At 44.3% G+C, this 15636-nt stretch overlaps 2 protein-coding genes across 8 annotated transcripts in view; both read left to right on the top strand.

The window, feature by feature from the left end:
* Window positions 1–265: 265 nt before the first annotated feature.
* On the top strand, window positions 266–2534 carry LOC104040485 (histone H2A.Z). Its single transcript, XM_064450018.1, has 5 exons — window positions 266–425; window positions 812–889; window positions 1298–1411; window positions 1867–1996; window positions 2149–2534. The coding sequence occupies exons 1-5, from the start codon at window positions 423–425 to the stop codon at window positions 2208–2210; spliced, it is 387 nt and encodes a 128-aa protein (XP_064306088.1). The 5' UTR covers window positions 266–422; the 3' UTR covers window positions 2211–2534.
* A 1354-nt stretch (window positions 2535–3888) lies between these two features.
* Window positions 3889–15636, top strand: part of DNAJB14 (DnaJ heat shock protein family (Hsp40) member B14) — a 34803-nt gene continuing 23055 nt past the window's right edge. For 3 of the 7 annotated variants that reach the window (XM_064450010.1, XM_064450008.1, XM_064450006.1), the window contains exons 1-2: window positions 3889–4234; window positions 10189–10363. In XM_064450010.1, coding sequence (XP_064306080.1) covers window positions 4102–4234; window positions 10189–10363 — 308 coding nt within the window. In that variant the 5' untranslated portion in view covers window positions 3889–4101. Of the gene's footprint in view, window positions 4235–6135; window positions 6269–10188; window positions 10364–15636 lie in introns of all 7 variants that reach the window. The other 4 variants (XM_064450009.1, XM_064450007.1, XM_064450005.1 and 1 more) reach the window with 3 other exon arrangements.

Genomic DNA, 15636 nt, shown 5'->3' with positions numbered 1-15636 from the left:
GGCCGCCACGGCCACCACAGCCGGAGCCTCCCGCGCTGGGGAGCTGGGGGCCACCGTCCCGGGATTCGGCCCCGCACTACCCTCCCGAGCCGTCACAATCCCCCCCCCACCCCCCATAGGCGCCTGTCCCTTTAAATAGGGGTGTGACCTCCCCCGCACTCCGCATCGTGAGGCCAGCCCCGCCCCGCCCCGCCATTGGTTGTCGCTGGGGGAGAGCGGCCCGCCCCCGCCCGCAGCCATTGGCTAGGGGCGAGGCTAGGGTTCCCGGATGCAGGCACGTTCGGCGGTTATAAAGGGCCGGGGGAAGGCGGGAGCGGACGCAGTTTGAATCGCGGCGGGTCGGGGTAGGTCGGTGCTGCCGCCCGGGCTCCCTGTGTGCGGGACGCTCTCTGCCTCTTTCCGCCCCTGCGGTCCGGTTCGCGATGGTGAGGAGCCGCGGGGGTCGATCGGGGGCGGGTGTGCAGCCGGGGGGTGGTGGTGGCGGGGATCAGAGTGATGCGGCTGTTGGGGTGAGGCGGAAGCGCGGGAGGAGGGGAGGGGGAGACCGCAGGTGGCGCGTGCGTTACCTGCCGGTAGGCGGCGGGGCGGGGGGGGTCGCACGCGCTAGCGGGGAGAGGGAGCAGCGGTCGCGCATGCGCGCGGGGAGTGGCTCATGCCGCTAGGTGTTAGCGGGCGGCGCGCAGGCGTGGTGGCGGCGCGCGTGGCTTCCCGCGGGAGGGGAGGGCGGGGGTGGGGGGAGAAGAGGAGCGCATGCGCGGTTAAGCCCTGGCGGGATCCGCGCCAATTCCCGGGCACCTCTCGTCTCCCCTAGGCTGGCGGTAAGGCCGGGAAGGACTCTGGGAAGACCAAGACCAAAGCAGTGTCCCGTTCTCAGCGGGCTGGATTGCAGGTGAGCGGGGACTGGGGAGTGGGTGAATGAAAGTCCGGCTACCCTTCCATCTCTCAGTTGGCTACACCTTGTGAAACCTGCACAGTCTGCCGTCTGTTTCTTGTCTGGAATGGTGTAAGGATCTGTTCAGTTCTTGAACGTGTTCATGTCTGGCTCGAGTATTTTTAGACTTTTTGTATATATGTGCATGAGGGAAGAGAATTGCCTTGTGGCTATTGCTACTGCTTGTGGTTAAAATTGTGAAGTTGCTGATGGGAACTTGGCATAGAGTGTCCTTAACTGCATTCTCAAGTGTTGAAATACAGCCTGTACTTCTGCCACTGGGGTTCTGTTGCCCAGCATGTGGTTTAGAGTAGTGCCTTTCTGTCTCTGTCATCACAGCCTATTCATACTTCTGTTATTTTCCAGTTCCCTGTTGGCCGCATCCACAGGCACCTGAAGTCTAGGACTACTAGCCATGGGCGTGTAGGAGCCACAGCTGCTGTCTATAGTGCTGCAATCCTGGAGTACTTAACAGCTGAGGTAAAGCTCCTGCAAGGGGTGCAAGCAAGTTGGTTAACTCCAAAATGGCATAATGACCAAAGCCTACTGTATATTGCCAGTTTGGACCAGGCTAAGAACTCTTTACTTGCTTTGAGCCAGTTTTAAGTGCATGCATTGTCAGGAGACCATGAACTGTGCGTGGGACCTTTTGCTCTGCATTTTGTGCAGATCAAATCACCATGGCTTATAGAAAAGATGGGAGAGTGAAGTATTTTATAAAATAAGTGTCATTACAACATGTTGTATTTGCCATAAAGCACTTAGTCTCTTCCTGAGGAAGACTAAACACAGAGCTCCAAAGGAAGAGCCCTTTCACAAGTGGCATTGTTTGCTGTTATTAATAGCATGTCTGGCATAGAGAATAAAATAGCAAGGGCTGTGCAGTTGGTCTCATTTGATTTGTGTAACTGGTTTTAAAATGGTCCTGTCCTCAGGTTCTTGAGCTGGCAGGAAATGCATCCAAAGACTTGAAGGTGAAACGTATCACTCCCCGTCACTTGCAGCTTGCAATTAGAGGAGATGAAGAATTGGACTCTCTCATTAAGGCAACAATTGCTGGTGGTGGTATGTAAATTGCTTGCTAACTGTGATTAGTTGGGTGGCCGGAACCCTAACAGACCAGAGTTTGCTTAATGGTCTCATTTTATTTGAAGTGCAAAGTTCAGGGAGACTGTCAAAGAGAAATAACACTGTCTTTAATTGTTGGTCTTTCTTAGGTGTAATACCACATATCCACAAGTCTCTCATTGGAAAGAAAGGACAACAGAAAACTGTCTAAAGGATACCAGGATTCCTTGTTATCTCAGGACTCTAAGTACTTAATTGTTCAGTGTTGGTGATTCCAGTGGACTGTATCTGTGAAACACGATTTTGCCTTTTTGTAACTGAGAAGCTAAAGCTCCCTCGAGCTTTCTAACAAACCAAATTTCTGCATTGAAGTCTTAACCGTATTTAAGTGTTACCATGGCTTCAAAGAAGCTATTGTATTTGTAGTGGGTTTCGATTGAGCTGACTGTTTTTAGATTGGTGAAAGGAAATGTTTGGTTTTGTACAGACTTTTCATCCACTAGAGTGGAAATATTCAATAAATGTTATATCAAGACTATTGTCTCTTGTCTGCTAACTGAAAAAGTCTCAACTACACAGCTCTCAAAGCTCTCTGACAATCCTACCAGCTGTGCTTGGGCTTTCTGGAAACGGCCCTAGAACACCACCTATTAAGTGCCATCAGGTGAAATGGCACATGGGTTTTATCCTGCAAGGTTAGATTCTTGCTGTGTGAGCCTGCTGTGGAGTGCCAGCTGCCTTCAGTGGGGCAGGTGTAAGGCTGGTGCTATTTAAGGCCAGTTTCACTTGATGTCAGCCTCTGTAGAGGGAATGGACCCCTCGTGGAGGAGGATGGTAAGCTAAATGGATGTTGAAAATCCACAATTTCAGTTGATTTTCTTTATGGTAGATCAGGGAGAGACACCCATGGAAGCAGGGGCTGTACTGCAGCAGCCTCCACTGGTTTGCAGGGTTATCACATTTGAGGAAGAGTGAAACCTGCTTCCAAGGCAGCGTACAGCTCTGTCTTGGTGTGGCTTTGTCACAGGTGGGCTTTGCCTTTGCTGCCTGCAGGGGTCTGAATGGGAAGGCACTTTTTCCCTGTTTAGTCTGAAGCCCTCTAGCAATGAGTGTCCAAAATATGCAATTTGAGTTCAAGGATGGAGTGGTAGGGTTTTAACTTCTGTGACACAGTAACACCCTTGGTAGTAAGCAGGTTAAAGGGGGTTCTGGTCATGCCTCGTTTAGCTGTGCTTCTTCAGCTCTGCCAGTTTGTTTTTTCCTGAGAAGGTGTGCCTGTCGCTGGGGTGTGGGTAAACCTCTGCCTCTTGGTGAGGCAAAGGGTGCTGCTGTGGCTGGGGACAGTGAGCTCCAGCCCTTCCAGAACTGCTCCTGCAGCAGCAAGGTACTGCAAATGAAGCTGCTCCTGCAGTGAAAGGAACCACAGGCCCCATAAGCTCTTTCGGGTAATGATCTCTGCTGCAGCACTGTGGCTGGGAGGCGCTGACCTAGATGGTAAATGTTGCTGAGACCTACATTGGCTGTACCCGTCCCGGGAAGCTGCGGTGCTTCCCTACTCCGGTGCAGCACCTGGGCGCTTTCCCCCTAGAGATGCCGCTCTTGGCATGATGTAATTGATGTCGCTAAATTTAGTGAGTGGTTACGAAGCGCTATCAAGTACTTTAAGCCACCGTTAATGCACCGTAAATGTTAACGCGTGGGCTCCCCTCCCTGGCCGGGGCTCTGGACAGGCCCGCCCGGGCCGGCGCGGCGCTTCCCGGGCCGCAGTGCAGCACCGCCGCCCGCACGGTGCTTTGCCATGGCAGCGGCGGGGCCGGCCGGGAGAAGGCCGGGGCGGCCGCCGGAGCCCCGGGGCGGGCGGCGGGGGGACCCCCGGCCCTGGCCGGTGGCGCATGCGCGGCGGCGGGCCGGGCTGGCGGCCGTGGCCGGGGCCGCGCTGGGGCTGCGGTACCGGCGGCGCGGCGCGATGAGCCCTGCGGAGTGAGGGGAGCCTCCTCCCGCTCCCCTCCTCTCTCCGCCCCTCCGCCCCGCCCGGCTCTGCTCTGGCTTCAGGTCCCGGCTCTCCGCGCTGCGGCGGGCGGAGGCAGCAGAAGGAGAAGCCCATGGAGGGGAACCGGGACGAGGCCGAGAAGTGCATCGGGATCGCGCGGGAGGCGCTGGAGGCCGGTAATCGCGATCGCGCCCTCCGCTTCCTCGGCAAAGCCCAGAAGCTCTACCCGACCGAGACGGCCCGAGGTGAAGCCCGGCGCCCCCTCGTCCCTGCCGCTGCGGCGTCCCCCTCCCCTCTCCCGCCGCCCCGCTCCGTCGGTTCGCGGGGGTCCCCTCCCGCCGGGGCGGCCCTCAGCTCCCCCGGCGGGCTCTGCGGGGCGACGCTGCCCCGAAACCCGGCCGGGCCCGGGGGCCTTGGCCCCGTGCGGGGTTCGGCTGGGGGAAAGGCCGCAGCGATGGTGGAAGTGCCGGGAGGAGCGCCCGGGGCCGGATTGCCACCGTCAGTGTGTGCCGGCGGCGGGGAGCGGGTCTGCCGCCCTCCGCGCCGAGGGGGTTCGCTCTGGGCCGGCCCGGCCCCTCGCCTGCATCTCCCCCCCTCCCTTCAGCCGTCGGTATCAGCGTCGCCACGCAGACTAGGCTTAGACCCGGTTAACAGCAGGACACCTCAGGCCCCAGGCCGAGGCAGGCTGGGCTGGCTTCTCTTCTGTCACTGTGAATTAGTCCTTGCTAACAGCATGCAGTAGGAGCTGCTGCTCCACGCTGGGCCGTGTCTTCATCCTCCAGCTTACCGCTGGCTTCGGTTTTCTCGGTTTCATTTCCCCGTTAGTTGTGCAGTAACTATGTGGGAATTGCACACATAGCTCGGATTTAACTTCCCGAGAGAAAACGGGATAGGTGGCTCCCCCTATGCCTTAGTTGGCTCTTCAGACACTTTTGTGCTAAGACTTGAAAAATAATTAGCATCTCTCTAGCAAAAGGTGTTCAGAAATTATTTTTTAGGAAGGACAATAGTAAGGTTTCAGTGTACGCAGAGCTGTTAGCTGTCTTGGAGTCTTTCTGTCACACAGGGCCAGGAGTCGGCTTGAAATACCTTTGAACGCAGCAGTGACTTGTTGCGTTCCTCTGGTTCTTGCTTACAATGTTTATGCCATGGAAGGAATAAGAAAGACTTCAGTGCTCTGTACTGACCTAAAGGCCTCAGCATTTACCGTTTTTGGAAGATGACTTTGGGGTGAAATCCTAACTGGAAGTGTTCTGTGCTGTATTTTATTCTTAATGAAGCCTTTAAGTCAGGTGAGCAGATTCAGTGAATGGTTTTCTGTCCTGTCTTACCTCCTGACTGCTTTTTGTATGCAAACAATAAGCAAAGGTCTTGTTAGCACTGTTCTTTTTTTAAAGTATATAGTTTTTTTGGGAATGAGGTAGTTTTTTTTTTTTCCTGCAAGACAGGATGGATGTTGCTGCTAAATCATCTGTAAGAAGGTAACTGTTGCTTTGGATCAGGAATGTGGCCCTGTTTATACTCTTGCCACATTAGATACCTCTCTGAAATAAAAACAAGGAGAAGTTTGCCATATTCCCTTAAATTTCTGTGACTTAAGAAGATGACATGCATGAAAATACTTTCAGCTTTTTGGAAGTTGTGTTGGTCAATAGGCAGGAAGGCTGAGGGTTTCGATTCAGCTTCTTTCCACCAAAGAGAGCAAATACCTTTGCTTCATAGAGCTTATTACTGTCTCATACCTTCAAGGTAAGAGTTACAATAGCACTCAGAGAAAGCGAAAAAGAAAAAAAAGTGGTATTTCCATCTGATTGATGTTTTCAGTGTTTGGGTTTTTTTCCTTTTAAGTAGGACTGCTACTACATAACCACCGTTGGAAAGTATTCAGTGCAAGAAATAGATGTCTAATTAGGCTATTGTCTGTAGGACACTTGTTTTATTCGCTGTGGAAATTAGCAAAGTATGTCACCAATGAGCTACAGATCTGGTGAAAAGAAGACAGTCTTGTGGTTACGGTAGTGGACTGTAATTTGGGGAATTGTGTACTGAAACTAAATGCTTCACAGAAGTTCTCTGTGGTGTTTAAATAAGTCACTTCACTCGGTTTCTGCTAGTGATGGCTAATTGTTTGTGCTTCATTTTTCAGGTATTCAGCTTGAAACAAGGGCCTGATTTGTGGAACTAGTGGGCAGTTAAAGCTCCATCTGAAGCTAATGAGAATTGCAGATGCCCTAATACCACTGAAAAAAAAATCAGGCCCTAGGCCTGATTTGAACTAGGTACTTAGAAATTAGGGGACTCTTTAAACTTGCAATATTTCTGTACTTCAGTTTTCTAGCTGTGGAAGTTGGTAATTCTTTTCAAATCATCCCATTTCCTCCCAAAACAACACCAACTAATTGAATTTTTTTTAAGTTTGAGACAGTTAAATAGCCCTGTTGAAAGAGCAGTAAGCTGCAAGGACTCAGAACGTCTTGTTTTCAGGACAGGAACTGGAAGGTGTTCAATAAATTAGAACTGGAATTTTACACTGTTAAAGAACAAATGAAATTACTGCTTCCTTATCTCATTGTCATCTTTTAGATAAATTAAGCGGGGGTCCACTTGGAAAAAAAAAAACCAGTAATTCATTAGGTAATTAAAAATGTGTCATAGCACATAGCTAAGAGAAGGAAATGGTTATGGTTTTGTGAGCTTTCTTAGTTCTAATATAAATTCTTAATTTACAGTCATAATGCATTGGGTTTATATGGTGATAGGACAACATGGTGCAGCTCCAGTTGTCATTGTGCTTGCATATTTTCTCTTCGGGGTACGGAGTAGAAGGTAGTTCATACCAATTTGTCACTGAAGTCGTGGATGCTTCGTAGGTTGTATCTTTTGTATCATTTTGGGAACAGTTGCCCACCATTTCACAAATGATGTTTGTTGCATAAAAGCAATGAGAACAGTAGTGCTGAATCTTTTACTGATGGGAGCTTCCTCCTCCCGATGTTACAGCGGATTATAAAAGGACAGAGAGCAGGTTTGAACTATTGTCTCTAAAACAATACTACATGTGGTTTGATTTGGGCGACATCTACATTTAAAGTGCGTTCAGCGCTAGTTCAGTTATCAGTGAAGTTTAGTTTTGTGAAACAAAGCTTCTGCCTGAAATACGCTGACTGCAGCACTGCTATTTTAGGGCTTTACTAGTGTGAAATGTAAGGTCAGTGCTTATTTAATGATACTTAGCTAATGACTTGATAGTAGCAGTGTTCATGTTGACGTCACTCTTGGCTAGAAAATTGGTTTACGATTCAGCTGTTCAAAATATTGTTTGATTATGATTTTTGCTAATGTTTCATCTTACAACTGAATGGAAACTAATTTCTGGTCTGGAAAAGATTTGTAAGAGTGGATTTAAAGATAACAAAGGACACAAGGTCTCCTATTCAAATTTAGGTGCCATTCTTTTTTGGAGATGAAGGCAGAAAATGGCATTAAGGACATTTCAGTGCTTCTTAAGATATTCTTGCACTATTCCTGATGCTGCCTGTGAAAACAAACTTCTCTCTTCACGAGTATGTGAGCTTAGTTTTTTAGGGTGTTGCGTTAGTATGAATTCTGAATTCAACAGTTTTTCCATAAGTGAAAGTGGGGGTCATGTTCAATGCATAATGGAATCCAATGCAGTGCAAGGATCTTTCATTCAGCAGCGGGTAACAGTACACACAAGAGAGCCTTCAGACACGTTCGGAGATAAGAATTGTTTTCTTACCTGCTAACAAAATAAGTCCTTGCTTCCTTGTGTGTCCTATTTTAAAAGACCGAGATGCACAGTGAAAGTTTTCTTTAATATGCTGTTAGTACTGCAGTTCTAACAGCTGGTTTTACCACAAGCAGTTCATGGAAGAGTCAAAGTTGTTTCTGAATATCTGAACTGTATCGTTTGTTTGAAGAATCCAGTGGCCCCAGACTCTTTGTATGGTTTTCTTTTTCAGCGTAGAACAATAGCATGTTTGTATATGCTGTGTCCTTCTATCTTAAGATGTTAACACTTAGGGATTTGACCTTTTTTCTTTTTGCAAGCGTCCTGCACTGTCTTCTCAGCAGTGCAGTGGGGATGGGAGGTCTGAGAAGGTGATTAGAGAAGTAGTAATGTTAAAAGTATAGTGCAGCCAAACCAATTCATGAAAAGATTTACCAGCTAAGCTTGCTGTGAAGGAGACATTGGACATCAAAAATGGAAACTGTTGTCTATATCTGTGTTTTTACCATTATTGCTACTACTGATTTTGCACAAGCGTTAGCGCAGGGTTGGGGAATTTCTAGAGCAGTACCAATATAAAGACAGGATTTGCAAAATGTTGAGTAAGCATTATTTCTAGAGGGTAAGTCAGGGTCACATGTTTGATAGGATCCCACATGATACCATTATTAAATATCTAATGTCACAGAACAGCAAATGAATAATTTTGTTTTCTGTTATCACTTGTCTGGAGCACACTTGGACTGAAAATGCTTTGTTCTGAGGGCGCTGTTTGTTCAAATCTGTGTTCTTAATTATTTCTTAGCCTGCAGTCACAGTCACCTTGTTGCAGTTGTTACTATTTCATTTACCTCAGAACTTCAAATGCCATAACGGATGATACTAGAATAAACTGTTGCAAATATTTGGATATGTGCTTCAGTTATAATCCATAATGCAACTATAGCTCTCTTGTTTTCAAGAACTCAATTTCATTTGTAGTGAAAACATCCTCTCAGTATGCAACTCAGCATCTAAATGTTAGCCTTTTCTGTATTTCTGCAGAAAAAGCCTGAAATGATCAACTAATGAATCTTGCTGAGGCAGGCACGAGCACAGGACCAGCACTGAAGTCAGCTGACTTTCTTGTTCAGGTCGAGTGTAGCTATTCATCTGCAGTACTTCAGAGTGCTGTGGCCAGTGAATAAGTAGTGAATTAATAAGTAAAAGCAAATACCAGGGAGTTTTAAGAAGCACATCTTGGGGAAGTGGTTCTTACCGTTTTAAAAAAAAAAAAGCTAAAAAGCTTTGCTTTCTTGTCTCTCCTGTGCTTCTCTGAGTTACAGGCTATGACGTGTAGGATTGCAGTTTTTTCCTGCTCTCAGAGAGACCATGCTAGTCAGAGGAGAAATTTTTTTAATTAGATTGAGGAGAAAATCCTTCAGTTGCCTACTCACTAGCTTCTGGAAGAAAATGTTTCTAACAGTAAAGCTATGACATGCTTTCACAGTGAGTGGGACATTCTTCTTTGAGAGTTTTTATCAGGGCATTTTTTAATGCAGATAGTAACTCCTAGTTACTATGTAGTCTATGTAGTTTGCTATCTTGGTCTGAAAGGATCTCTTTTCAGAAAAGATGGGCCATTTAATAATCTTTGATCCACATTATGCTTCATGTGCAGTCCTTTAAGTTAGGATGGTACTATTTCTGATTTATTGGTAAGACAGGTACCCCCAAAATACAAGCTTATATCCAGAAAGAAAAAGAAAACTTCGTGTCTGACAATTTATTAAAACTGCTAAATTTGAAACATGTCGGAACATGGAAGGAAAGAGGATTTCAAGATCTAGCAAAAGCATGCTGGTTTTCAAGATCCAGGTCTCAAGAGCTGCGTGTAGTTGGCTTGTCCTGTATAGTGTGTGGCACTTAACAGTAGTTTGAATTTCAGCTGGTGTTGCCTGGAAGGGGTAAGAGCATCAGCTTGTGGCCACTAAAGGCTCAAGATACAAATAGCTATGTACTGTAGCAACTGAAATGTGCTGGAGATGGTCTTGGTGTCTGTATGGAATATTTTGCAGGCTCTTTAGAGTGTTACGTTAGTTGTTCTTTTCTATTTACAGTTGCTTATGCAGGTATTCTGATGTTTTCACGCCAAAGGATGGGTTCAGTGTCTCTAAAAACCATCTAGAAATGAAGGACCTGGACAAATTCTCTCCAGTATTAAATTACCTTGGCAGAGGTGGAGGGGAGTCCAGCCACTAATTTTGAAACATTTTTCCATAGTTTTGCCACAAAAAGGAGTTGCTAGACTAGCTTCAGAAACATTTGTGGTACAAAGCGGTGATCAGTAAGGAAGGAGGATGTAGCAGCTAGTCTTCACAATGTGGTGCTCCCATTTAAAGGTACTTGAGAGACCCAACTTCATCGCTGATGCCTATAATGGTCCTATGATATACTGTTGTTTTATAGTTTTGTTGGAAGCCATTATGAAGAATGGAAGTACTGCTGGGGGAGACACTTACTGCCGAAAACCTGCCAGTAGTAATGATCAAAGTAAGCCCAATAGCACGAAGGAGAGCAACGCATCTGCTACAGGTGAAAGTGGAAAAGGCTACACCAAAGACCAAGTGGAAGGAGTATTCAGGTATGGCCTTGCTTAAATACATCACTGCTTTTCATTCTAGGTATTATGTACTTATGCTTTCAGCTCTAGCACCTGAAGAAGCAACATAAAATTCAAGGTTAGCTGAGAGGGGTTAGCTGAGAGTTTTTCTGTGTTTAAACACAGCGTGAGATGCTGTCACTTTCTGTAAGAAGGATTTTACTCATCTTTTTATATAAAGGAACCTTGATGGTTTAAAAAGAAAATAGTCAAAATAGTCAAAATAGTTATTAAGTAGATCTCATGTTAAATGGAAGAAGTGATTAAAATTTTATAGTACAACTTGCAGGACAGTGTTTCTATTCTTAAATATTCTTATACTCATGATATCTAAGTTGATATTGCATGCTCACTCCTAAAGGTTATTTTCAAGCTAATCTTGCTGTACAGGCTGGTCTTAGACCACTGTTAAAACTATTTTGCTCTGGAAGTACAGGTATCTGAGAAGCACTGAAGCACATAGTCTAAGTTGCATTATAAACTCTGTCTGGACTGCATGCAGCATGGTAGTATTAAGATGGGGTGATATCAGGAAAGAAAGATGTGCAAAAAGAAACAAACATCAATAAAAATGTCCTTTTGAGGCGAGTAACTCCTATGTTATCATTGCATACTTTTTGGCTGCATAAGTGAGAAAAATATTGTTTGATTTGTGCTCTGATTTCCGCTAAAGAAATATGGATACAGCCACTCTAAAACTGCACATCTCAGAACCCACCTGTGTTTTCAGATAAGCGTCGCCCAAATATTTTCAAGGGAGCTCAAACAAGGGACATCAAGAGGTCCTCATCTCCTAGTTTATGTAGATTGGATGAACTGTTGTGCAAAACAGAAATTTGTGAATTTTTGTGTGTGAAATATATGTTGCTGTTGATATTACCTTGGGATCTTTTCCTGAAGTTCAATAATCTGTTCAGCTATGCTAACTATGAGGAAAGGGTAGCTTTTCCTTGTTGATACAGCAGCTTTGCATTCAGGCAGGTAGACAGCAGCATCTCTGGCATGGTTATCCTCTTGGTCTTGCTATTTAGTAGAGACTTTCATTTACCGTCATGTCTGCTTAACTAATGCTATTGCCCTTCACGATACATCTAAAGTAAAACCTGAATAAGCTTGTACATTTTTGGAATAATGTATACACCTTGAAATATTAGCTGTTAAAATCAACGCAAAATGTGTGTGTGCACGCATGCATGTTGAGACAAAATATCCAGAAAGAAATCATGTGTAAAATGAGGGTTAGATCAAATTGAGACATGTAACACATTCTCAGAAAGCTGCTACAGGGAAGGCTGTATTGCGGCCAGTGTTCACTCACCCGGGACGTACCATTCTGAGCTGCCCTCTCTTTTGACATTAGATTCCCTGCAAGTTCTTTTGTTTGTTTTACCAGAAAGTAACGTTGCCTACTTTTTCTTGAGTAAAATGGTGTTGTCGAGACAGCTTTTCTCCATGGTATGATTTAATGGTATTGGGTATTGCTTCCTTGAAGGGATTCACTAGATACCAGATAAAATTAATCAAGTTTGTTGAGATCAGAACCAGAGTTAGAGGTATTCACCTAAGTTGCACATTGAGGATAATCTTGATGCAATGTTGCTTCTTAGTACCTATTTCATCAATCTGCTTTGTGAACATAAAATCTGGGGTTTTAAAACATACCTGGATTTTTGCAATTAAGCAATTGCAATAGCTTGCAGAACAACCCATGTTTGTTTTTATTTTACAGACCACTTAGAAAATTAGCTGTTAAAACAATGTCTTGACCTTAGCTTGAGTGATGCCACCATCCTTCAGTTATAGCAGTTTATAAACCTTTGGAGAGAGACTGAATTTTGGTTTAGATGTGTGGTAATCAACAGAGCAAGTCCCCAGTTCTTGTTGGAAGTTTTCAAAAGTTTGTCATGTTGTCGGTTAGTGACATCAACGCACCACTGAGAAAATTTGTGGTTAAGAATTAAAAAAACATGCACACCTTGCCAAGTAGAACAGGATTAAATACAAACATTGGGCTAAAACTTAATGGAAAAATATAACACGTTCAGTGATGATAGCTGAGAGAAAGTTCATGTTTAAACTGCAGTGAGAATGAGTTTTCTAGTTGGAAACATGACAGGCTGCATATGTTATGGCTTCAGTCAGGCCCCAGACTTTTCTAGTGAAATGAAATGTGCCCCTCTGGTGAGGGTATTCTTCAGAGAGTACACCTTGTCACCACCATATTTCTTTCATTCTGCCATACCACAGTGGAATGGTTTTCGGACTTTTGAATTGGTTAAAGAAATGCTGCGTGAAAAGAGGTGGTTTAAAATAGTGTTCCATGTCTGATTTTTATTTTTTTTTCCTAGCTAGCAAGGTAGGAAAATCTTCAGTTTTTAATAGATTCTGAATCTTACCATGAATTTGATTCTTGTCAAACGAAGTTGTTTTGTATGCTTATGATTTGAAAGGCGGTCATTATCCTCAAGTATTCTTCTCTCTAGGAGGTTTTTGGTTCTGTATTAGTAATTGAATATAGACTGAGAGAAAGAATTCCTGATTTAACTACACATGCTATTTCTAACCCTTTTTCATAAGCTCTAGCAAGCAGTTGGACGGGGGGACTGACTCTGAGCTCTCTGACTTGGATCACTGATTAGCAATCCTGAAGTTGTCCAACTATCTTGAATTTGCTTCTGACAATAGATTTAAGAAGCATAGCGAAGACACACTTGTAGCAGTATGACTAATTCATCCAGGTTACTCTAGTAATGTGGGTAGGTATGAGCACAAACAAGCACCTCTGGGCTGTTTTTATTTTTCCCATGTACACAGGGGACACTGATCACTAGCAAGCTACCGTAACACTTCTGTAGAGCATTACACGAGCTTGCAAACAAGTTGCTTGACAGGGAGAAACATAAGATGCAATATCTTTCCACTGATTGCATAAGTGCTGGGGGATGCTCTGTTCTTTGTGGGAACTGTGCTTGCTGTTTCAGTGTGACAGTTTGAAGCTTGAGATATCCAAAAGCACTTTGTTACTTTTGAATTGAAATGCTTTGAAAATGCCATCTGTAGTACATGCATCTTTTTCTTAATGATGCTTATCTTGTCACCGAGGGCTGGATCAAGTTGCTTTAACACTTTAGGTGACCTGCATATCAGAGACATTGACAGGAGACTACCAGAAATTAGTGAGGACCCACAGTAGACTTATGTCTGTTTGGAGCAAGTGCCCTAGAAGTCTCTAGGCAATTGAAAGCTGTCTGAGCAATGTCAACTTAAGATAAGTGCATGAGAATCATGTGCATGACAAAAAGGGGAGAAGTTGCTTTTGGATTCTGTGGTCTTTGCTTTAAAGCAATTCCTTTACTGTTTCATGTAGGTTATTGGTATTTTTTTTCTGAGATAAAGAAATTAAACATTTGTGTAAGAAAGGAAATTTAAACATTTTTTTCTTCTAGTTCACTTAAAACAACCGAAGAAGTAGTGCTGATCAGAATTACAGTTATCAGAGTTCTTAATTACTTTCAAACAAATTCTCTTCATCATATCTGCCTACCCATACCAAGTGTTCCGATCCTCTGGAAAGGTTTTGTGGACTAGCATGAAATTAAAAAAAAAAAAAAAAGAGATCATTTGCCTGTTGTGTATTGAACTTTCCCATTTCTTTTCATCCTGTGAAGTGTGTATTATCTGTTGTCTACTACATGACATAAAAAAAAGTTTTGGAGATATAGACAGGTTGTATGTTTTATACACACTCCCTTCTCCCTTTAAATGATCTTAAAATTCATACCATGTCTGATGTCTCTTTTTTAGTAAATAAGTCGTAACATGTATTCCATATTACCTTCTTGACATCTGAAAGATAACTGCCATGATTAGTAGTATGCTAAAGTTGGATTGCTGTCTTCTGAAAACTGGGGTGGAATACTGCTTTTCCTGCCGTGCCTGCCCCTCAGAAGAGAGCACAGGAATGAAATTTTGTGTTTGGATCTTTGAACTAGAACCGAAACAAACCAATAGAGACATGAGTTCTGTAGGAACCTTGCAAGGCAGGATTAAAGCAGGGAGGGTGGACAAGATGATCTCCAGAGGTCCCTTCCAACCCCTGCCATTCTGTGATTCTATGTGAAATGTCATCCAGTAGGGGTCGAGAATAATCAGCAACTTGATTTGAATTCACGGAGTAAACAAAAAAATTGCCTCTAGACATTTCATGGATCCAACTAGAAGGAATGTAAGTTGTGTGACTGACTTTTTCCAGTCCTTCTGCTAAGACTTCTGCAAATGCAGCAAAAACAGATATAGCATTACTTTTTTTAACATAGGGTCAAGAAGATAATTAACTGAAAGTGGAATAATAAGAGCAATCAACATGGGCTAAAATGGGGGGAGAGGATAAAACACAAAGCAAATAAATCAGGGCATGGCTTTAATTAGGCTGCTAGAACCACTGTGAATTGTTGAAACGTCCGGTTGAATGGGTGAGAAAGTCAGGGTGGAAATAAGTCATAGAACCTGTCATGGAGAAGTGGCACAGAAGATATGGTGGGCTTTCCCAGAAAGCTCCTGTCTTTAATTGACTCATTTTATAGCTAAAACAAAAGCTTAAACAAAATCTGGAGAAAAGAATGCTGATGTAAACACAGCCTTGACTATTTCATGTAATATACACAGGAGAAAAAACTGACCAGGTACATCCAAGAGCAAGATACTGAGACTAGCACCCTAATATATTGTTGAATCTATCAGTAAAACAGATATCTGAAACTTCTGGTGCATTCATTTCAGAAACAAGGGGTATACTGGTACCAGCTCAGGTTCCTCGACAACACTGTGACCTTCTCTTTCCAATATACAGCACTTTTTGCAGACCACGCTTACATCATCCAAACTGTGACTGGCACATTCCCAATTCAGCTGCAAGATGCCATTTGCATCAGGCTCTCTGGCATCACTGGAAACCTGACCTATGTAGAAGTTGGTCTGCTTTTTACTGTGGTTTTCTGCTCCACTCTGGGATCAGAAGTCAGCGTAGCTTTCTCTTGCTCAGTTCTTTGTCACTAACATTCATGTTGCTGCTCAGTTCACATTACTATTGGGAGAAATAATTGTGGCTCCCGTTGCAAGCTTTTTGAGATTGCGGTTGAAGTATTTCTTTTTTGGGCTGTCCGTATGCGTGTAGACAGAGGCTTTGGAAGGCCCTTTGAAATACCTAGTCATACTCAAAACTTCATGGCTATGGATCGCTGCAGGTATTTGATACA

Source organism: Phalacrocorax carbo, chromosome 4, assembly GCF_963921805.1.
Source record: "Phalacrocorax carbo chromosome 4, bPhaCar2.1, whole genome shotgun sequence".
NCBI classification, from domain to species: Eukaryota; Metazoa; Chordata; class Aves; order Suliformes; family Phalacrocoracidae; genus Phalacrocorax; species Phalacrocorax carbo.
The sequence above is the reverse complement of the archived record's forward strand: the minus strand, read 5'-3'. Positions and strand labels throughout refer to the sequence as shown.

Excerpts from the sequence above, each read along its gene's own strand:
- LOC104040485 (XM_064450018.1), top strand. Across the intron at positions 890-1,297 it reads CTCAGCGGGCTGGATTGCAG|TTCCCTGTTGGCCGCATCCA; the intron begins GTGAGCGGGGAC and ends GTTATTTTCCAG. Across the intron at positions 1,997-2,148 it reads GGCAACAATTGCTGGTGGTG|GTGTAATACCACATATCCAC; the intron begins GTATGTAAATTG and ends GGTCTTTCTTAG.